The sequence below is a fragment of the Microcebus murinus genome, chromosome 21, assembly GCF_040939455.1.
Source record: "Microcebus murinus isolate Inina chromosome 21, M.murinus_Inina_mat1.0, whole genome shotgun sequence".
NCBI classification, from domain to species: Eukaryota; Metazoa; Chordata; class Mammalia; order Primates; family Cheirogaleidae; genus Microcebus; species Microcebus murinus.
In genome coordinates, this window is record NC_134124.1 from 39116500 (window position 1) to 39140080 (window position 23581).

The 23581-nt window shown below is 36.4% G+C and overlaps 1 protein-coding gene across 9 annotated transcripts in view; it reads right to left on the reverse strand.

Moving 5' to 3' along the window:
• ATG7 (autophagy related 7) overlaps positions 1-23581 on the reverse strand; it is a 256593-nt gene that overhangs the window by 102872 nt on the left and 130140 nt on the right. For all 9 annotated transcript variants that reach the window (XM_012785243.3, XM_075996337.1, XM_075996335.1 and 6 more), the window contains one exon: positions 10071-10193. In XM_012785243.3, the coding sequence (XP_012640697.2) occupies positions 10071-10193 (123 nt within the window). The remainder of the gene's footprint in view (positions 1-10070; positions 10194-23581) is intronic.

Sequence of the window (23581 nt, forward strand, 5' to 3'; positions counted from 1 at the left end):
ACCCAACAAAATGCACTAATTTATCTTATTGTTTTAATAATTCAAAGGGAATCAGAGCTTCTGATGCAGTCTGGCAAACCAGTATGCCATTCCACTCTGAGAAAACATCATTTGGTTAAAAACCAAAAAATCTTGATTAGTTGGCCAATGTAATCTTCCCAAGTCTTAAATGTTTTATTTCTGCTTGGCTTTTCAAAATACTGAAAATAGCTCTCACAGTCCCATTTCTACTTCCTCAAAAGCCCCTGGCACTGGGGACCCTAGATAAAGAATGGGTAGGAACCTACTCAGGGCTGGCTGGCTCTTAGGGCTGTCCAATCAGACCGGGATGCCCAGGAGATACCCAGATAAGCAGCTTAGCTGGAAGAGGGCTGCCTGGAGCAACAGGACCTCGGGGGCATGTTGCCTAATAAGATAATAATAGTCTCCTCATTTATAGAAGATGAGGGTGTCAAGGGAGTTGAACAGATACACTTAAGTTTATATACTAAGTGGTGCTTAATTAAGTATTACTGGAAAAAACTCTAAGTGTAAAGTTACCAACTAAAGAAAAAAAGCAAACAATGGTTTAAAATCCTGTGAACTACTGGGAACACTGGGACATGTACTGGATTTTAGGTGATATTATAGAATTATTGTTCATTGTTCTCTGATGATACTGTTTACATTGAAGAATGTCCATACTTTAGTAGGAGATTCATGTTACAAATTTAGGTGTGAGGTATTTCTGTATATGGAACTAGCTTTCAAATCACTCAGCAAAAGAGAAAATGTATGTGTATATGATACGATGTAATGCTGAGGGAGGCGTGTGTGTGCGTTCTTGTGCTCAGAGATAGAGACAACAAGTGTGGCAAAATTGTTGAATCCAGATAGAAGGCATATGGGAGTCCACTGTACTTATTATCATTCAACTTTACTGCATGTTTGAGAATTTTCAAACTCAAAAGACTTTTGGCATAGGGTGTGTGTGTGGGAATCCTGGGGTGAAGAGGGAAATTTAAAAAAATCAGAACCAGCTTGGGATTTGGATCTTCCAAATACCAGCTTAAACTTACAAAAGTAGATAGCAAAGAACTCTCATCTTCCCCTAACCCCTCCATCTGTGATATTTCCATGGCTGTGGCTGACATCCTGAAATTCTCTCTCCTCCCAGAAAGGCTCCAGGGAGGCATTTGGGCCCCTTTTGTATTTCTCCTCAGGATCATAGGCTGTCCATAGTACAAAAAAGGGTTAAACAAGGTGAGCAGATATTACTGCTTTGAAAACTGAAGCACAATAAAAATGGAAGTGATCCTTATCATAATATACACAAAATTCATTCCTACAATGAGCCAACACCCTATGACAGCCTGCTACAGACAGAAAATCCATCTCCCTGCATGCTGAGAGCCAGAGAAAGAAGAGAGGAGAAAGATGAAGTGCCCCAACTATGTGCATAAGGGCTATACACTTCCTCGCATTCTCTTAAACATCCATATTGATACGTAATTCACACACCATACAATTCATCCATTTAAAATGCACACTTCAACAGTTTTAGTATTTCACAGTTGTGCAACCATTATTGCTAAGATTAAAACATTTCATCACCTTAAAAAGAAACCTTCCCCTGTAAGCAGCCACTCCTCGTTTTCCCCTAAATCCCTCCCCCATACTCACACTCTAGCAACCATTAATCTGCTTTCCAACTCTACAGATTTAAAAATTCTGGATAGTTCATATATGAAATCCTGCAATGTACGCAGCCTTTTGTGACTGGCTTCTTTCACTTAGCATAATTTCAACATTCATCCACACCACGATACGTATCAGCAGTTCTTTTGTTTTTACTGCCTAATATTCTATTATTATTCCAGTGTAATATCCACATTTTATTCATCCATTCATCATGTGATGGATATCTGGGTTGTCTCCACTTTTCGACGATTATGAATAAATAATGGTGTTATAAGCACTTGTGTATAAGTTTGTGTGTGCACATTTTCATTTCTCTTGGCTGCGTATCTAGGAATGGAATTCCTGGGCCATATGGTAATTGTGTCTAACTTTTTAAAGAACTGCTAAACTGTTTCCCAAAGTGGCTGCACAATTTTACATTCCCATTAATAGTGTATGAGGGTTCCAATTTCTCTATATCCTTGTCAACATTTGTTATGGTCTATCTTTTTGATTATAGCCATCTTACTGGGTATTAACTAGTATCTCATCAAAGTTTTGATTTGCATTTCCCTGATGGTTTGGAACATCTTTCATGTGATTATTAGATATCTGTATATCTTCTTTGGAGAAATGTTTATTCAAATCCATTATACATCTTTAATTGAGTTGTAAGCATTCCCTATATATTCTGGATGACCAGTCCCTTATCAGATATATGATTTGCAAAAAGCTATTTTCTGTCTTTCTGTGGCCTGCCTTTTTGCATTCTTGAAAGCACAGAGTTTTAAATTTTGATGTAGTCCCCTTTGTCTATTTTTTCTTTCGTTAGGAGCTTTCTTATCTAATGCTCATGGTAATTGTGAGGAGTAGGAACCATTAATCCCGGTCCACAAAATGATGAAAATGAAGCCTAATGAAGTTAAGTAAATGACCCACAGCCTACACATGGCTCCTGCACGTGGCTCTGCCCGCACGCCTAACACAGCAGCACACAGCAGTCTTGGCTGTGTGTTGAAGCGGGGTATGAACGCAGACCTTCTGAGTAGGCCAGAGTTCTGCCTACTCACACACTCTGAGTATTATAATGTAAAATGGCGAATTTTAAAAGAAACTGCTCAGATATTATACATTGAACCTTCTAAGGATGTTGCCATTACTTAAAATGAGGAGGTTTTGGAGCTCATCTTTGGACTGAGAGGTGGTCAGTGGTGTATTTTATGAACATACGGAATTATAGCCAGGGTGGACTTGAGTTTATTAAGAAGCCAAAAATCCTGGGTGCCAAGTCCATAGAATGAGGCAAATTATTAGGCTGGATTATACCATTTTGGATTTATATGTCCCTCTACACATGCCAATCAATACAAAGTGTGAGCAATGTTTTATCAAGGCTCAAAACAGATCTAAATCTCAAAACAATGTGTCCAAAAATGTTTGTAGCAATGGAAGCCAAATATAATACATATCAAAGAATATTTATAAAATGTATAAAAGGTAATAGCTTCGTTACATTTTTAAACATTTTAATATAAAGCAGGACCATCTTTTTCCTTCTTGGTTATACCTGGTATATTTGAATTAAAATCACTGAATTAGTAGAGCTAAAAAGGATCTCACATATGCTTCAATCCCCTCATTTTAAACAGGGGAACAGGTACAAAACACTGAAGTTCTCATTCAAGGTTACTCGCGAGAACACACGAGAACCAGGACTAAAATTTCAGGACTCAGTTCCCATGTTCTATTTCTTAATGTTAGCTGTCTTTGCTTTGCTTTTAGCATTTATGATCTTCTCCCTTCTCTCTCTCCCATAGACATCTAAGTGGATTTATACCATCCAAGACTCCTTTTCTGAAGGGTGGGGAACTCTGCCCAAACTTCATTGTCTATTCTCCAGTTGGATCCCTCTCCAATACCAATTTATCTAAACATTTCAAATCCATGTAGATAACTCTGACAGCAAATAAAAAGAACAAATTTTATAAAGTGAGTTCTAAATGAGATACTGCCAAGCTCTATTTCAAAAACTAGGCTCTGGTTTCCAATGTAAGAATTAAATGGCTTTCTGCCTGTTTCTGCCTTTCCTCCCTCACTCAGGAGAGAGGGCCAAGGCTGAATCTTGAGGGATTGCTTCATGAGGAAAAACGAAGGCAGGGCACAGTCCCAGGAAGGCCAGTGCAGGTTGAAAGTTAGCTAGCAGAAGGCTCTGGGAGAAGGGAACTGGCTTCATGATCAGGCTAGCTCAGTCCCCGGAGCGATTTCTCTCCATCGGAAACAGGTCTGAGTGCTGACGCGGGGGTTTCCCACAGCTTCGGCTGGCCTCTGAAGGCGTATTTGTCGTCAGAGGCTCTTGATGAAGCTGTACATAAATATCTGACTGTTGTTAAATACAAAACAAAACAAAAAAATATTCCACAGGAACAAAATCAAAACCAGCTGTGAGGGGGAGAGGCCAAAACCCAGTGTAAGTGCAAAAGGCTCAGCAGAAACACTTGTTAATTGTGTTATTTACTTTGCTGAATAGTAAATTGCTGTGCCAATGAAGTCATATCACATGACCATAATGTTTTTCATATGACTCTCCTGTTATGAAAGAAATGTGCATTTTATTTTCTAGAATTCTGAGTTCTATAGTGGATGAGTCAGGATCTGAATTTTAGTTTGGAATCAGGCCATCAGCTCAGCTCTGTTCATTTCTGCTGGCCTGTTTATGATTTCACAGCCTATGTTATAGTTGTTGCTAAACTTTTTTAATGACCATTCATCAATCCCCAAAATCTGCAGAAAGGAAGTTCTGTTTAGCAAAAACTTAAAAAACGCAAATTATATTAATGGAGCACTGTAACTATAGCCCTGGAATCATAACTACATAGTTCAGCATTCAATACTGATTATAGTCAAGGCAAGGGAATAAAACAGCCTAAAATTAATCCTGGAATCAGGGAACTTGCAAATTTTCATGAATAAGAATAAAGTATTTCACAGAAGTTGGGTTATGGGGTTTGGGAATTTGAATTTCTAAAGGATATACCAATATAGCTTGTTTTATTAACCCTCTTATGAATCAGTCTCCTCTTTAGTTAGATTAAATTGGAAAATATTTTGGTATTTCTCATGGCATCACTCTGAACCCCTAGTTGGAACAAAATAAATGCATGTGGGCTGATACTTACTCTATTCATAGGATGAAAAATAACCCTAGAAAGATAAGTCACAGCAAATTTTATGAAACATGGCTAAGGCATTCACATGTTTGATTAGATTGACCCTTTCTTCAACAAATGTAGCAATTTAAAAAAATACTTGGTGAGAACCTCAACAGCTCTGCGACTTGGACACCTTGTGGTTCATCAACTTTAAGGGGGTTTGCTTGGGTTCCAAGTAGCATAAATAGAAGTATAGGAGGAAGAGGAAATCAGGGTCAGTCTCCAAGTATCCAAACCCATTCTCAATAAGAGCCTTGACAATAAAGGTCAGAACTTTATGCAAAATTTCCTAATTCACATGGTAACATTTTAAGAGGGTAGGAAGCTGAATGGGCCCTTTTCTCCTTGGGGCCTTCTAATCCTCCATGGGCAGAACATAACTATAATTTGGCAGCCAGATGGTTTATATACAAAGAATATGGAAGCTGTCCAAGTCCCCTTTGTTATGGAATATAATGTTAGCAAAGGCAACTGACATTTATGTGGTAAGTATTTAAAATTTTTAATCTATAATTTCAGATAAAATTAATCGACCATGCACATTTCTCATTTAATTTTTTTTTTTACTGCATCCTAGCTCTCTAGCCTCTCCTCACTGTGCTAAAAGGAAGAGGATAATTCTCTTTTATCTGGCTACAGCAATTTACCAGTGCTGTTTTTTTTCTCCAAGCTCCATCTCCATCCCATTTCCAGTGCCATCCAGCCATTTTCACTCACTTATCCCATCACCTCAAAATCATGACTACCCAGAGCAAACTCATCTTTCTAAGTCTAGGCCCCCAGTACCCACTCTGCAAGCTTGCACCTTGACCCCTCCTCTGACAAAAACTCACTTGGTAATATGCCTGCTAATCTCAATAGCAATACAATTATGCCAATAACCTAGATTAAAATCATTGCGATCATTTTGTGATATTTGATAATGGACGGGGATGGGTATAAACATTGGGTTACATTTGTCAATCTCACTAAATCTGGATGATTCTATCTTTAATATATCTTCTACTCCATATTATCTGCTCCTTTCAATGAATAAGAAGGAATTTGTAGCCCCCAGTGTGATTGGCTTTGCACTCCTCCTTCATAAAAGGTATTTGGGGGAGACAGACCACAAGTGCTAAAGAATATGGAAAACTTAATAGCATCGAAACGTTTTTCTTTAAATAAAGACCTATGTACCTTGCTACAACATGGATGAACCTTAAAATAATAAAGATGCCAGACACAAAGGGTCATGTATTGTTCCATTTACGTGATGCATCCAGAATAGGCAAATCTACATAGACAGGAAGTAGATTAGTGGTCGCCAGGGGAATAGAAGGAGGAGGATACCAATTAATAGGTAAAGAATTTGTTTTGGGGGCAATGGAAATGTTCTAAAACTTAGAGAGAGTGGTAACGTTGCATGACTCTGAAAGTACTAACCACCATTGAATTGTACACTTTAAAAAGATGTGTTCATAATTATAGTATATGAATTATAATTCAATAAAGCTGTTATTTAAAAAACATTATCTTGATTTCAAGTAACTGGCTCCAACCACATCAGACTACTTGATTTTGTTTGTGTTTTTTTTTTTTATTTTGGCATATTATGGGGGTACAGATTTTAAGGTTTCAATAAATGCCCATTCCCCCCTCCCCCCACAAGTCTGAGTCTCTAGCATGACCATCCCCTAGATGGTGCACATCTCATTCATTATATATGTATATACCCACCCCCCTGCCCTCTCCCAAGACTACTTGATTTTGAATGACACACTAAAGACTCCTGGCCTTGGAGACCTTCATTCAATTTAGAATGCCTTAGGCCTCCTGCTCTCCCCTTCCCTACTCTTTCTCTGCCAAAATTCAACTTTTTATTTTTTTTATTTTTTGGTAGGGACAGGTTCTTGCTCTGCTGCCCAGGCTTCAGCACAGCGGTGCAATCATAGCCCTCTGCAGCCTTGAACTTCTGGGCTAAGGCAATCCACCTGCCTCAGCCTTTGGAGTAGCTAGGGCTATAGAAGTGTGCCACCCTATCCCACTAAGCTTCTTCTTCTTCTTTTTTTTTTTTTTTAACTTTTTGTAGAGACAGGGTTTTACTGTGTTGCCCAGGCTGGTCTTAAACTCCTGGTCTCAAGTGATCCTCCAGCCTCAGTCTCCCAAAGTGCTGAGATTATAGGCATGAACTACTGCACTCGACTCCAACTTTTATTTTTAAAAATACCCAACTCATCCTTTAAAACTAATTGAAATACTTGTTCTCTTCTGTGAAGCTTTCTTTGACATCCCTACTCTCCTGGGCAGAAGTAACTGCTCTCTCAGCACTTTATAAATGATTAAAACATTTTTGATGATATTAGAGCTCACTATTTACATCTCAGCTTCTCATACTAGATTATGAGCCCATGAAGGTCAGTGTCTCATTAACTTCTATAATTAGTTACTAGCATAATGTTTGGTATTAAATTTTCAAATGACATTCAGTAAACTTTAAAAAAATACATATTTTATAAACAAGATATATAATAATACTGTCACATACAATTATTTAGCTGAATCTTTTGCAATTCCAATGTTGACTGATGAAAACAGTTAACCTAAAAATGAGAATTCAGCATCCTGATTGTGTTGCTAAAATAAACCTTTCTATGTCAAATGCAGAATTTTGCATTTTTTTTTTACCAAACATCTGTAAATGCACTGAAAATCAGCACATAAATATAAACACATTTACACAAGCATGTGTATATTTTGATATACATGTTTATTTTGCTTACACACACACACTTTTCAAAGTTGTACAAAATGATGTAGGCAGGATGATAATATTTGTTGCTATGAGGTCCTCCAATGAGTATTGTATTTTAGACCTTATCTTAAAACATAGTCCTATTTAGAGGTAAGAAATAATGACCCTTTTCTAAGACTGAGGTTACAAACCCAAATACCTCTAAGGGTCATCGACTGAAGAGAATCACCCAAGTGGAGAGTATCACCTAAAGAGTATCTCTGGGCAAGAATCTCACAACGGTGTTTGTCTCCAGGAAGGGAACCGTGGAGCTAAGGGACAGGTAGGTGTAGAAGGAAGACTTCCTTTTTACAGAATATTTCTTATACCTTTAAATTTCATATCAAGTGCATTATTTATCTATGAAATTTACTTCTCAGCTCCAGCTAACCATCACTATTAAGGAATGCAGGTCTGGAACTGCCAGATCTAACTTTTCAAAGAAATTAGAAAAGAGAAAATTCAGACTTTTATGTAAAACTCATGTTTTATGTAAAAATTCAGACTTTTATGTAAAACTTTTACTTATGTAAAACTCATTTTTAAATGTTGGCTTTATTTAAAATTTAACACATACAGCAGGCCAAAAACAACACACCTGTAAGCCATAGCTAGCTCATAGGCCAGCTAGTTTACCATCTCTAATATAATATTTGATGTTTGGCTTATGATTCCAAAACTATAAATATAATTTAATGGAGAAAAATTCAAAAGGAAAACTCAGACTTGTGGATGAAACCATACTCCCTTCTGCCTGCCCCACCATCTATTGTTCTCTTAAACTTCCCCTTCCTTCTCTTCTGAGTCTTTAAAAAAGCTATTAACATTTGGCCAACTAAAATGCAAAACATTAAATCAAGGAATCTGCCCATTATCCTAGTATCTGTTCTGTTGTAAAGAGTGAAATATACGGTCAATTTCGAGTTACAATTCTTCTGTCCAACTAAAGAGAAACATGTAAATTACTTCAGCTAAGTAGCTAAGCACCCCCAAGCCATCTCATCAAATGACTATATGGTTGCAAGGATCTATAAGTTACTTATCCCATACATCAGGCAGAATAGAACTGCTCAAAAGACAATATGGCAGGCAATCAAAATAGTGTTCTGAACCTATCTGGTAACTCAATCAAAATTCTGGGGACAGGGGTCAATCTCAAAGTTCTGTAGAGATGACATTCATCTCCTGAAACTGAAGATAAGAGATTTCTTGTGGTTCCAACTACTGGCCATAAGTGGAAGACTGTATCTGTTTAATGCCTGGAGGACATCAAAGCAAGTTGAAGAAGAACTGGTTTCAGTTCTAAGTCTAGCATTAGAGATGTACTATCTTGCCTCCCCAGTGTGCCTGAAAAGCTTATCCCAGTCTTCTAAAAGCTCCAAGGGGTTTGACTCTAGTATTCACGCATGGTTTTTCTATACTCAGTGTTAGCTCTACCTCTCCAAACAATAGCCCTTTTGCCACTGGCTGGTCCAATATTGAGCCAGGCCATCTATTCACTGACTACTTGGGACCTCCTCCAGTGGTGAGGATGCCCAACCTATGGGGAGTTTATCCATCAACAGGACTAATGGCAACTTTGCTAGTGTGGCACCCCTGCAGAACACAGGCAGTAAATGTTTTCCTTATATAGCTTGTAGAAACGCTTCATAAGTCACATTTCTAATAGCTTCTTCACCCAGGTAACTAAGGGAAAAAATGTTGATTTCATCTCATTTAAATCCCACTCAACTATTCTGAGGAATTGTACATTTTGCCAAGTGACTCGAATAGCTCTACTATCATACGCAGCATTCCCATTTCTAAGAACAGTGAGCATTTGAAAAAAATAAAATGATAATCTATTTTTAAAACTGAGCCCTTACAAAAGATGATGCAATGACCAGGACATTAAGATCTGTAAGATATTTTAGCTGAGAAAAAGTAACTCTCTCAGGTTATGACTGGGGAAGCCATCTCATGATGGGGTTCCATGGCCTAAGAAGACTGATCAAATTGTGAAATATAAGATAGGCACGTTGTTTCTGAAGAACATGGCCTAGAGTCCAATATGTTCTTTCTTAAGAACGTGGCCAGAGTTCAATGTCTTTACTGACTTTCATTTTGAAATATGGACATTAGCCAATTATCCAACAGCCATACGCACATGCAGATCTTCAGTAAGTACAAGAGGTACTTGGCAATCAATAGCCTGTACTTCCTTTATCAGTAATTTTGTGCATTAGACACCTATTGGACAGAACCTGCACATATAGTAATTGCTGAAGGTTCTTTGTTCACTGATATCGAGAAGACTTATTTAGCTGTATTTGCTCTAAAGTAAAAAAAAAAAAAATTAAAAAATTGCTTTCTTCCTTTTCCATAATGCTGAATATAAATAGGTTTCAAACACATCAGTCCTCAGTACAGAAAGTTTGTTTTGTTCTTACCTCAGCGGCTTGGGTCTCCTGATGCAGCAATGTAAGACCAGTCAAATCTTCTAAGAAGGAATGTGAAGAATTAAACACCTTGGTGAGGAAATTAAATCCTTCTTGTTCATATTGATCAAGAACCTGTAAAATATTTATATTTTTAAGGAGGTTGCAGATTTGAAATGCATACTAAAACACATTTGCTTCTAGCAAGCACTTGTCAAAAATGAAACTGAGAATTAAATATGAGGATGATAATACAGTCTGGAAAAAAATACAATCCGGTGGGCAAAAAACTGGGAAGGCTTAGTATTTATCATATTTTTCCTTCTATGAAGGACATCTTCCAGTTCAGATGCCAATTTTTCTCAAATAAAATAAACTTTAATGCAAATTCCCAAATAAAATAAACCTACTCCACGTAAATCCACTAAAAATTCTAGAAGAGTTAGTGTTAGTTACTGGTTCTAAAGTTCACTTCTTAGAACTTGTAGCAGGTAAGAGAAGAACCAAGAAAAAAATTTAAAAGGATAAATGGAAAGGGAGGGACAAAGGATTTTGTCACAAATATGACCTACCAGCTTGCCAAATGTCTTTTTAAAAATAATTCTAAAATAGAAAAATAAATTTCAACAGACATTTCACGAAAGAGGATATCCAAACAGTCACTAAACATGAAAATGTACTCAATGTCACAAGTGGTCAGAGAAATGAAAACTAAAACCACAGTGAAACACTACTTCAAACCTACCAAAAAGGCTAAAATGAAAAAGGCGGAAAATACCAACTGCTGGCAAGGATGTGGAAGAACCAGGACCTTCACAGAAGCACAAAATTGTTGCTTTAGAATTTAACATTTACATGCCCTATGATCCAGCAATTCTATTCCTCAATATATACACCAAGCAAACATGTATATATGTGCATCAGAAGATACAAAAGTGTCAATAGCAGCACTACTCATGATAGCCTCAAACAAGAAACCACTAAAGCGTCCATCAACAATAGAATGAATAAATGAATTTTATATTCATGCTAAGGAATGCTATACAGCAATGAGAACAAACTACATTCATCAAACATAATGTATTCACAAAAGAAGCGATAAACAGTATGTACTGTATAATACATTTATATAAAGTAAAAGAAAACAGGCAAAATCAATCTTTGATGTTAGAAGTCTAGATAGTGGTTACTCATGGAGAGATTATAATAGTAAGGGGGCCCAAGGGACAGTCTAGGGTGCTGGCATTTTTTGTTTCTTTATCTGGGTGTTGGTTACAGAAGTTGTACTTTTTGAGAGTTCATCAAGTTGAACATTTCATTAAGATATGATTTCATTAAGATTTGAGTTTTTTGCATAATACTTTTCTGTATATATTATATGTTATCCTTCAATAGATTAAAAGATAAAAGGCCAGTAGTCATGACAAGAGAACAATATGAGAACAGTAAAGAGTTCTTAGATACAAAGAATGATTATCACATTTAGGAATTCAGTGATCTCAGGAACTGTGAATTGCAGAAAGCAAATAGTGAACCAAGATGCCTCAAAAGTTATCCCAGAACTCAGAAGAAAAAGATAAAAAAGATGAATATTTTAAAAAGATGGCAGACATTAAAGGCAAATCTAAGAAATCAATGACACATGAATAAATAGACTGGAGGAGCAACAATATAAGAAATATTAATAGAAAAAAATTTCTCCTTTCAGAAATGGAAATGTGTGAACCCTTCAATATAGTAATTCCACTTCTAAGACTTTTCATACAGATATAGTTGTGTGTGGGCACAAAGATTGGTGTTTTAAGGATGCTCACTGAAACACTGTTTGCAGCAACAAAAGATTGGCAAGCACCACCCCTTAATAGGGGACTGATTAAATTGTGGTATATTTACAATTGGTTGCATTTTTATATCTATTAAAAGAGAGGCAGATCTATAGCACTGATATGAACTGATTTCCAAGACAGCAATATATTAAAAAGGCAACATCCAGACTCTGTGTATAGTATTTGTGTTTTAAAAAGTCGAGAGAGAGAGGAAGAGAGGAAATTGTATATGAGTATATATACTTTAGGACCCATCTAAGCTTGAGGACTGGCAGGATAAGGATTAAAACATACAAAGTCAGAGACACTGAAGGGCTGGTGAGCACCAGTGAAGGGACTGAGGGTGGGCCTTGACTGGTGAGGAAAGCCCCACAGGCTGGTGGCATCAGAGAGACTGGGAATCCTGGGGAGCTGACCAGGGGATCATTATGCCCCTGGGCACATACAAAGGCTAGGCTGATCAGCCACAGGAAATTAATTTGACAACTCAATGCCTGGATAGTGAGGCATTCTACAAATAACCATATCCTTCAGTAATAATGTTTCCTTACAAATTGGAATGTTATCTTAGGAAAAATGGAAATTAAGTGATCTTTTTCAAAATGGTAAATACTATGTTTAGTGATCACTTATTTATTTCTAACAGAATTCCTAAGCTCAGAACCCCTAATTTCACTTTATTATGCTTTGCAGATGCTATTTTTTCTTTTTGTAACAAGCTGAAGGTTTGTGGTAACCCTGAGTTGAGCAAGGCCATCAATGCCATCTTTCCAACAGCACATGCTCACTTTCTGTCTCTGTGTCACATTTTGGTAATTCCTGCAGTATTTCAAACTTTTCATTATTATATTTTTTGTTGTGATCTTTGCTGTCACTATTTTAATTGTTGTAAGGTGCCACAAATCACACCAGCCATTCCCCTGTCTCCCTCCCTCTCCTTGGGCCTCCCTATTCCCTAAGACAGAACAATATTGAAATCAGGCCAAATAATAACCCTACAATGGCCTCTAAGTGTTCAAGTGAAAGGAAAAGTTACACATCTCTCACTTTAAATTAAAAGCTAGAAATTATCAGTAAGCTTAGTGAGAGAGGTATGTAGAAAGCTGAGATAGACCAAAAGCTAGGAGTCTTGTGCCAAACAGTTGGCCAAATTGTGAAGGCAAAGGAAAAGTTCTTGAAGGAATTAAAAGTGCTACTCCAGTGAACACATGAATGGTAAGAAAGCAGAACAGCCTTATTTCTGATATGGAGAAAGTTTTAGTGGTTTGAGTATATCAAACCTGCCACAGCATTCCCTTCAGTCAAAGCCCGATCCACTACAAGGCCCTAACTCTCTTCAATTCTATGAAGGCTAAGACAGGTAAGGAAGGTGTAGGAGAAAAGTTTGAAGCTAGCAGAGGTTGGCTGTGAGGTTTAAGGAAAGAAGCCGTCTCCATAACATAAACATGTAAGGTGAAGCAGCACGTGCTCATGCAGAAGCTGCAGCAGGTTATCAGAAGATCTAACTAAGATCATTGGTTAAAGTGGCCACACTAAACAAGAGATTTTCAATGCAGACAAACCAACCTTCTATTAGAAGAAGATGCCATCTAGGACTTTCACAGCTGAGAGGAGAAGTCAGCGCCTCGCTTCAAAACTTTAACCCTTTGCACTCGCTTGCTTTTTTCTCGATTCCTTTATTCTACTCGGGATTTAACTTTTTAAATACCCCAGATTTTACAAAGTGCGGCAGTAGAATAAAAAACTGGAGTTTATTTTCATACAAACTTATTTAATTGGATTTTTTATATTTCAAATTATTGATACATTCAAAGAGTAATTTTAATCTCTATAATTTTTCATGGTGTGATGTTTTTTGAAACATTCTCCCACACGAAGACCTGGTTTATCTTCACACGTTTTGCAAATATAAATCGTCTCTCTTCTTCCTCCTTTGATTTTTCTGTTAGAACAAACAACACAATCTTTGTGGTTTTTGTTAGGGTGAGGTGTGATTATATGGAGCTTTCCATCTAAACGTTGCTCTTAGTGGATAATAATCTACCCTTGGAAGTTAGTGTACCATCTCTGCATTTACTTGTCCTTTCATGCTAATGAAAACAAGAAAAGATACTGGAAAAACAGACAAAAATCCCCCTCCCCCACGGTGAAACTACGTGTCGAGTGTGGATCAACATACGAGCTGCTACCGATGCTAACCGTGTCGAGTCACACTCGACATCTGAGTGCAAAGGATTAAAGGACAGGCTTAACTCTCTCTTATTAGGGGCTAATGGAGCTGGTGACTTGAAGTTGAAGCCAATGCTCATTTACTATTCAAAAAAATCCTAGAGCTCTTAAAAATGCTAAACTTACTCTGCCTGTGCACTATAAATGAAACACCAAGGCCTGGATGACAGTACATCTGTTTACAGCATGGTTTATTGAATATTTTAAGCCCACTGTTGAGACCTACTGTCCCAACACAAAGATTCCTTTCAAAACAGGAATTACAGCACATTGACAATGCACCTAGATACCCAAGAGCTCTGATGGAGATATACAAGGAGATGAATGTTTCTTTCATGCCTGCCAACCCAACATCTATGCTGCAGCCTATACAGTCAGGAGTAACCTGTAGGTCAGCCTATATAGGTCAGGACTTGACTTTCAAGTCTTATTATTTAAGACAGCAGCTCCCAACCTTTTTGGCACCGGGGACCCATTTTCACAGCAGACAAATTTTACAAGGACCAGGGGATTGTCTGGGGATAATTCAAGTGCATTACATTTATTGTGCACTTTATTTCTATTACTATTACATTGTAATATATAGTGAAATAATTATACAACTCACCGTAGGTTGGAGACCCCTGATTTAAGAAATACATTTCATAAGGCTATAGCTGCCATAGGTAGTGAGGATCAATGGATCTGGGCTAAGCAAACTGAAAACCTTCTGGAAAGGATTCACCATTCTAGATGTCTTAAGAGCATTCATGATTCAGGGGAGGAGGTCAAAGTTTCTACAATAACAGGAATTTGGAAGAAGTTGATTTCAATCCTCATGGATGACTCTGATGGGTTTAAGAGGAAATAACTGTAGATATGGTAGAAATAGTAAAAGAACTAGAATTCAAAGTGGAGCCTGAAGATATGACCGAATTGCTACAATCTCATCATCAAACTTCAATGGATGAGAAGTTGCTTCTTAGGCATGAGCAAAGAAAATGGTTTCTTGAGATGGAATCTACTCCAGGTAAAGATGCTGTGGACATTGTTGAAATGACAGGATCTAGAATGTAACATAAATTTAGTTGATAAAGCAGCAGCACGTTTTGAGAGGACTGACTCCAATTTTGAAAGAAGTTCTACTGTGGGTAAAATGCTATCAAACAGCATTGCATGATCTTTTATAAAAGGAAGAGTCAATCAGTGCAGAAAACTTCATTGTCTTATTTTAAGAGATCGCCACAGCCACCCCAGCCTTCAGCACCCACCACCCTGATCAGTCAGCACCACCACTGTCAGGGCGAGACCCTCCATCAGTGAGAAGATTATAACTTGCTGTAGGCTCAGATGATCATTAGTACTTTATAGCAATAAAGTGTTTTTTAAATTAAGGTATACATGTTTTTCTTAGACATAATGCTATTGCAAACTTAATAGACTCTAGTATAGTATAAACATAACTTCTGTATGTACTGAGACACCAAAAAATTCATGTGACTCATTTTATCATGGTGGTCTGGAACCAAACCCACAATATCTCTGAGGTATGCTTATAAATAGATGCTTTATGCCAAGTTTCCAGTCAGATAAAGAAAGAAATTAGTTTGAAAAATGGACGAAATCTTTGAAGAAAAACTGGAGTAATTCCAGATATGATACTTTGTTGGACTTAGTTAAACTTTCAGATTTTAAGCCCATGTTTCCACAGATAATTTTATAATGCTACAAATCTGACAGTGGAAAAACTAACAGCAAGGGAAGAATGAAAGAAAGGCCTTCTTCCTAATCAGGATGTACAGAAAGTTTAATGCTCAAACATTATTAATAGCACAGGCTTAAAAATATGTGGAAGAACTTAATCCTCTAAGGGCACATTTAATCATGCAAGGGTTTTCCAGTATTCTCTTTATGTGCTATGAAGTTAATCTGTGTTATGAGAATAAGCAGCTTATAAAAAACTATGAGGATTTTCCCCCCTACAAACAGCAGAACTTTCTTAAAGGGGAAAATGTGTTTAAAACTATTCAAAAAAGAAAAGAAAGAAAAAGATATGATCACAATGAATTTCAGCAACAACCCGTCAGTCTACATAAAACACAACACACCTCTTACGTGAATACATAATACATGGTCCTGAGAAGTGTACACAATAAATCTTGGAAGGTTATAAGCATTCTAAAGGTACTGGGAGAGTTGGCAAAACAGAGAACATGACTTTTTTAGTATAAAGCCCCTTTTCTGATCCCTGACTTTCCTTGCTTAACTGCTTCGTAAGGTAAGGTTTTCTTTATTCATGACATACCCCAGGACAAAGATGGAAGAATCTCTTTTTCAAACATGATTTTAGGAGTATCGCTTCTCTTGCTGAGAATGTTTGGTGACTCCTTACTCTTTACTACATCAAACTCATGGTATCCAGCTAGACATTTAAGGTCTGCCGCAACCCTTCAATTTTGGGCAACTTTCTGGAAAATGCCTTTTATAGGGTCAAAGATCTCCTCACAACAGCACATAATGATTTTTATTTCACAAGAAGCAAAAGGGAGATATAGCTGCTCTATTATTCTTAAACAAGAAGACCAGGAAACAAGTATTCCATCTAAAATAAGGGCTTATGTATTTTCAAAGGGGGAAAGGAACATGCAGTTTCTATAAACCTCTTGTTTAAAGTCTTTTTTGTTTAGAAATTATACTTACTTGCTTTTGACAATTTAAAAAATACATGCATACATACTTCTAAAAAAAAATTAGGTGCGGTCACTGTCCCCCAGATTGGGGAGACAGGTAGATACAGAGAATCACAACAGACTGGAGCAGAAACGACCACAAGAACCAGCAATAGGGTAGAAAAACCTGAAATGTAACTGACACATTGCCAGAAGCCAGGTGTGGACAAGTCTGAGAGTTAATGACTCTACTGGGACCCAGTTATAGGGAGGTCCCCATGCTTTTGTGAGTTTTATCTCCAGGAGTTCAACTAGGTTCTCACATAAATATTAGGGAAAATTATCCTCCTGCTTTTGGCAGAGGGAGGGAAAGAGGAACCCTTTTGAAGTATGTCAGAGCCTTCTCTATCAACAAGGTCTGACCATAGGAGAAAGGAGATAACCAGAGCCTAACTGACCTAGAGGAATGGGAATACCCAACTCCAGCCCAATCTAGCCATCCTGTCCCACCTAAAGGGGGGAGGTGATGAGAAACATTTGCGAAGTTCACGATCCAGAAGCACAGTGCCACCAAAAGATTGAGACTTAATCATAAGAATACAGAACACTTTGTCCAAGTTCAAAAGCAAGTGTGAAAAAAAAAAAAAAACAAGAATACAGAACACTATCTCTTACCCTATACCTTACCATCACATTATTAAAGGCCTATTTACAGCAGTTACCTTTATACAACATTTCTGGCTACTAAGAAAAAACTACAAGGCATACTAAAAGGCAAAAAAGCACAGTTTGAAGAGATAGAGCAAGAATCAGAACCAGACATGATAAGGATATTGAAATTATCAGAGAGTTTAAAACAACTATGATTAATATTCTAAGGGCTCTAAATGATAAAGTAGACAGCATGTAAAAACAGATGGATAATATAAGCAGAGAGAGGGAAATCCTAACAAAGAACCAAAAAGAAATTCTAGAGCTCTAAACCACTGCAACAGAAATGAATGCCTCTGATGGGCTTATCAGTAGACTAGACACAGCTGAGGAAAGAGTCTCTGAATCTGAGGATATACCAATAGAAATTTCCAAAATTAAAAAAAAAAAACCTAAATAAAACCAAAACAGAATACCCAAGAACTGTGGGAAACTAGAAAAGGTGTAATATATGAAATGAGAATACCAGAAGGAGAAGAAAGAGATAGGAACAGAAGAAATATTTGAAACAATAAAATGACTGAGAATTTCCCCAAATTAATGTCAGACACCAATCCACAGATTCAGGAAGAATAAAGGATACCAAGTAGGATTAATAGAAAAAAGGTACATCTAGGCATATCATTTTTAAATTAAAGAAAATCAAATATAAAGAAAAAATCCTGAAAGAAGCCAGAGAAAGAAAAAACACTTTACCTACAGAGGAGCAAAGATAAGAATTATATCCAACTTCTCAGAAACCAGGTAAGCCAGAAGAGAGTGAATTGAAATATTTAAAATGTTGACAGAAAAGATTCAACAACCTAGAATTCTCTATCCTGAGAAATTATAGTTTAAAAATATTTATAGGCTGGGCTCAGTGGCTCATCTCTGTAATCCTAGCACTCTGGGAGGCCGAGGTGGGAGGATGGCTCAAGATCAGGAGTTCAAAACCAGCCTGCGCAAGAGTGAGAACTGTCTCTACTAAAAATAGAAAGAAATTAATTGGCCAACTAAATATATATATAGAGAGAGAGAAAAAATTAGCTGGGCATGGTGGCACATGCCTGTAGTCCCAGCTACTCGGGAGGCTGAGGCAGGAGGATTGCTTGAGCCCAGGAGTTGGAGGTTGCTGTGAGCTAGGCTGATGCCACAGCACTCTAGCCCGGGCAACAGAGTGAAACTCTATCTCCAAAAAAAAAAAAGAAAGAAAAAAAAGAAACTTAGTTCTACATAAAGGAAGCATATCAAGAAAGCAATAATGAAGGAAGTACGTAAAAAGGAATAAGTGAAGGTAAAATAACTTTGCTTATTCTTAATTGATCAGATAACAATTTGTTCAAAACAAATACATATATATGACTCACATGTATATGTACATATGCTTATGTGTGCCTATCTATAAGTAAAATGAACAACAGTAATGATACAAGGGATGGGAGAGAGGAATTAGAATTATTTTGTTATTATAAGACAATCTCTCCACCTGTGAAGTGGTACAGAAAGTGGGCCTGAATTAATTGTAAGTGTATATTACAAACTCTGGGGCAATCACTAAAAAAAGTAATACAAGAGGTATAACTGATATAATAAAAAGAGGAGAAAATGGAATTATATAAAATGCTCAATTAAACCACAAAAGGTTAAAAAAAGAAAAATAGGAACAAAGAATAAGGGCAACAAATGGAAAACAGTAACAAATGTGGTAGATATGAATCCAACTATATCAATCACTTTGAATGTCAATGTCTAAATGTACCAATTAAGAGACAGATTGTTAGAATAGATCAAAAAACAAGACCCAACTATATGATATGTAAAAGAAAACAAATTTAAATATGGATACATATAGATTAAAAGTAAATGGATGGAGAAAGATATGCCATGCTAATACTAATCAAAAGAAAATGAGAATATCTATATTCATTTCAGACAAAACAGTTTTCAAAGCAAGAAGTTATTAAAGAAGGGTATTACATAATGATAAAAGGGTTGATTCTCCAAGAAGACACAATTACTATGTGTATGTACCTAACAACAGAGCACCAAAATATGAGTCACCTAACAACAGAGCACCAAAATATATGAGTCAAAAACTGACACAATAACAAGGTTCTAAGAAATAGATAAATCCACTATTATAGTTGGAGACTTCAACATTCCTCTATCAGAAATGGACAGATCCAGCAGGCAGAAAGTTACTAAGACCATACTTGAACTCAAAACACTATCAATGAACTGGATATAATAGACATCTACAGATTACTTCACCTAACAGCAGCAGAATACACATTCTTCTCAAGCTCACATGGAACATTTACCAAGACAGAACACATTCTGGGCAATAATAATAATAATAATAATAAACCCTTAAACAATTTAAAAGAATAGAAATCATACAATATCTGTTCTCAGACCAGAATGGAACCTAGAAATTCAAACAGAAAGATAATTGGAAAACCCAAATGTAATGTGAGGTTAAACAACACACTTCTAAATAACATATGAGTTGAAGAAATCTATTAAAAATACTTTGATCTAATGCAAATAAAAATACAACTTATCAAAATTTGTGGGATGCAGTGAAATTTCCCTTAGAGGGAAATTTATAACACTGAATATATTAGTAAAGAAGAAAGACCTAAAATGAATAATCTAAGCTTATATCTTAGGTAATTAGAAAAACAAGAGCAAATTAAATCCAAAGTTAGCAGAAAAAAAAATAAGCAAAAATTAGAGCAGAAACCAATGGAACTGCAAACAAGAAATCAATTGAGAAAAAAAAATCAATAAAACCAAAAGCTAGTTCCTTGAAAAGATAAAATTGATAAATCTCTAGTTAAGCTAACTAGTATAAAAAGAAAATGCCATAACTAATACCAGAAATGAAAGAGAGGACATCACTACAAATCCCACAGACATTAAAAAGATAATAAAGGAATCCTATGAACAACTCTATGCCTAGAAATTTTATGAACTAGATGAAACGGACCAATTGTCGAAAGACAGAATCTATTAAAACAAGAAATGGATAAAGCGATACAAGTGAATCTACCATTTGATCCAGCAATCCCATTGCTGGGCATCTACCCAAATGATCCAGTGACACTCTACAAAAAAGACACCTGCACTCGAATGTTTATAGCAGCACAATTCATAATTGCAAGGCTGTGGAAACAGCCCAAGTGCCCATCAATCCAAGAATGGATTAATAAAATGTGGTATATGTATACCATGGAGTACTATTCAGCTCTAAGAAACAATGGTGATATAGCACATCTTATATTTTCCTGGTTAGAGCTGGAACCCATACTACTAAGTGAAGTATCCCAAGAATGGAAAAACAAGCACCAGATATATTCTCCAGAAAACTGGTATTAACTGAGTAGCACCTAAGTGGACACATAGGTACTACAGTAATAGGGTATTGGGCAGGTGGGAGGGGGGAGGGGGGTAGGTATATACATACATAATGAGTGAGATGTGCACCATCTGGGGGATGGTCATGATGGAGACTCAGACTTTTGGGGGGAGGGGGGGAAATGGGCATTTATTGAAACCTTAAAATCTGTACCCCCATAATATGCCAAAATAAAAAAAAATTAAAAAAAAAAAAACAAAAAAACAAGAAATGGAAATAGGTCAATTTCTATAAAAAGAAATTAAATCAATAATTAAAATCTTCCCCAACAGAAAATACCAGGCCCAGATGGGCTTGTTGGAGAATTCTGCCAAAAATTTAAAAAAGAAATTATACCAATTCTCTAGAATCTCTTTCAGAAGATAGAAGCAGAGGGAATACTTCTTAACTCATTTTACAAGGCCAGTATCACCCTAATAACCAAAATCAGATAAAGACATTATAAGAAAACTACAAACCAATATATCTCATGATCATAGATGCAAAAATCTTCAACAAAATATTAGCAAATTGAATCTGACAATATAGTCGTGCACTGCATGAGGAGGTTTCAGTCAAGCTGGGATTGCACACACAACTGTGGTCCCATAAAATTACAATGGAACTGAAAAATTCCTATTGCCTAGTGAAATTGTAGCCATTGTGCCTATGCATTACTCACATGTTTGTGGTGATGCTGATGTAAACAAATCTACTATGCTGCCAGATGTATAAAAGTATAGCATATACAATTAGGTACAGTATATAATACATTATATTGATAACAAATAACTATGCTATTGGTTTATGTATTTACTATATTATACTTGTTTGGGTCGTGGAGGGAGATAGGGTCTCTCACTTTGTTGCCAAGCTAGAGTACAGTGGCATCATCATAGCTCACTGTAACCTCTAACTCCTGGGCTCAAGAGATCTCCCTGTCTCAGCCTCTCAGAGTATTAGGATTATACATGTGAGCCACTGTGCCCGGCCTAAAAAATTCATATATATAAATCTATGATTGAGGCAAAAGGACATTTATCAGCAAAATGAATTCCTGAATTTATGTTCAAATATTATCAAATTTTAATTAAAGAAAAAACAAACTATGCAATATCATTCACATTAGCATCTCCCAAAATAAAAATCGTAGGTATAAATCCAACAAAATACATATCAAATCTCTATGAGGAAAACTATAAAACTCTAATGAGAGAAATCAAATAACTAAATAAATGGAGAGATATTCCATGTTCATGGATAGGAGGACTCACTATGTTAAGATGTCAGTTCTTCCCAATTTGATCTATAGGGTCAATGCAATCCCAATCAAAATCACAGCAATTTATTTTGTAGATATTAACAACAAGCTGATTCTAAAGTTTGTGAAGAAGCAAAAGATCTAGAATAGCCAACACAACATTAAAGAAAGAAGTTAGAGGAATGATGCTACCTGATTTCAAAACCTACAATACAGCTACAGTAATCAAGACAGTGTTGTTGGTGAAAAAATAGATCCATGGAACAAAAATAGAGATACCAGAAATAAACCCACCAAATGTACTCAACTGAACTTTGACAAAAAAGCAAAGGCAATACAATGGAGAAAAGACTGTCTTTTCAACAAATGGTACTATAACTGGATGCAGAGATGCAAAAAAAAAAAAAAACAAAACAAAACAAAACACAAATCTAGACACACATCTTATACCCATCACAAAAAGTAACTAAAAATGGATCACAGACCTACCTATAGAATGCAAAACTATAAAACTCCTATATTAATAGGAGAATATCTAGATGACTTTGGGTTTAGCAATGTCTTTTTAAATACAACACCAAAGTTATAACCCATAAAAGAAATATAGATGCTCTTTGACTTATGATGGGGTTATATCCTAATAAACCCATCATAAATTGAAAATATAAGTTGAAACTGCATTCAATACCCTGAATCTACCAAACATCATAGCTGAGCATAGCATATTTTAAACATGCTTAGAACACTTACATTAGCCTACAGTTGGGCCAAATTGTCTGGGAACAGTATACTGTGGAGTATTGGTTGTTTACCCTCACGTTCACAAGGCTGACTAAGAGCTCCAAGTTGCTGCCACCATCCGGCATTGCAAGAGAATCCTAACATATCACTAGGCTGGGTAAAGATCAAAATTCAAAATTTGAAGCACAGTTTCTACTGGATGCCTGTTGCTTTTGCTTTCACACCATTGTAAAGCAAAAAACTGTTAAGTTAGACCACTGTAACTTGGGGACCACTTGTGATTGGTAAGGTGGACTTTATTAAAATTAAAATTCTCTGCTGAGAAAGATACCATAAAGAGAATGAAAAGACAAGCCACGTAGAGATACTTACTAAGACATATCTAATAACTGTTAACCAAAACATACAAAGAACTCTTAAAATTCAACAATAAGAATACAAAAAACCAGCTAAAAAATGGGCCAAAGACCTTAATAGACATCTCAAGGAAGAGATACAGATGGCAAATAAGCATATAAAAAGATGGTTCACATCATCTGCCATCAGGGAAATGTAAATGTAAATAAAGAGATACCACCATACACCTGTTAGAATGATCAAAATCCACACTATTACCACCACCAATGCTGGCGAGGACATACAGCAACAGAATTATCATTCATTGACAGTGGGAATGCAAAATAATGCAGCCACTTTGTAAGACAGTTTAGCAGATTCTTATAAAACTA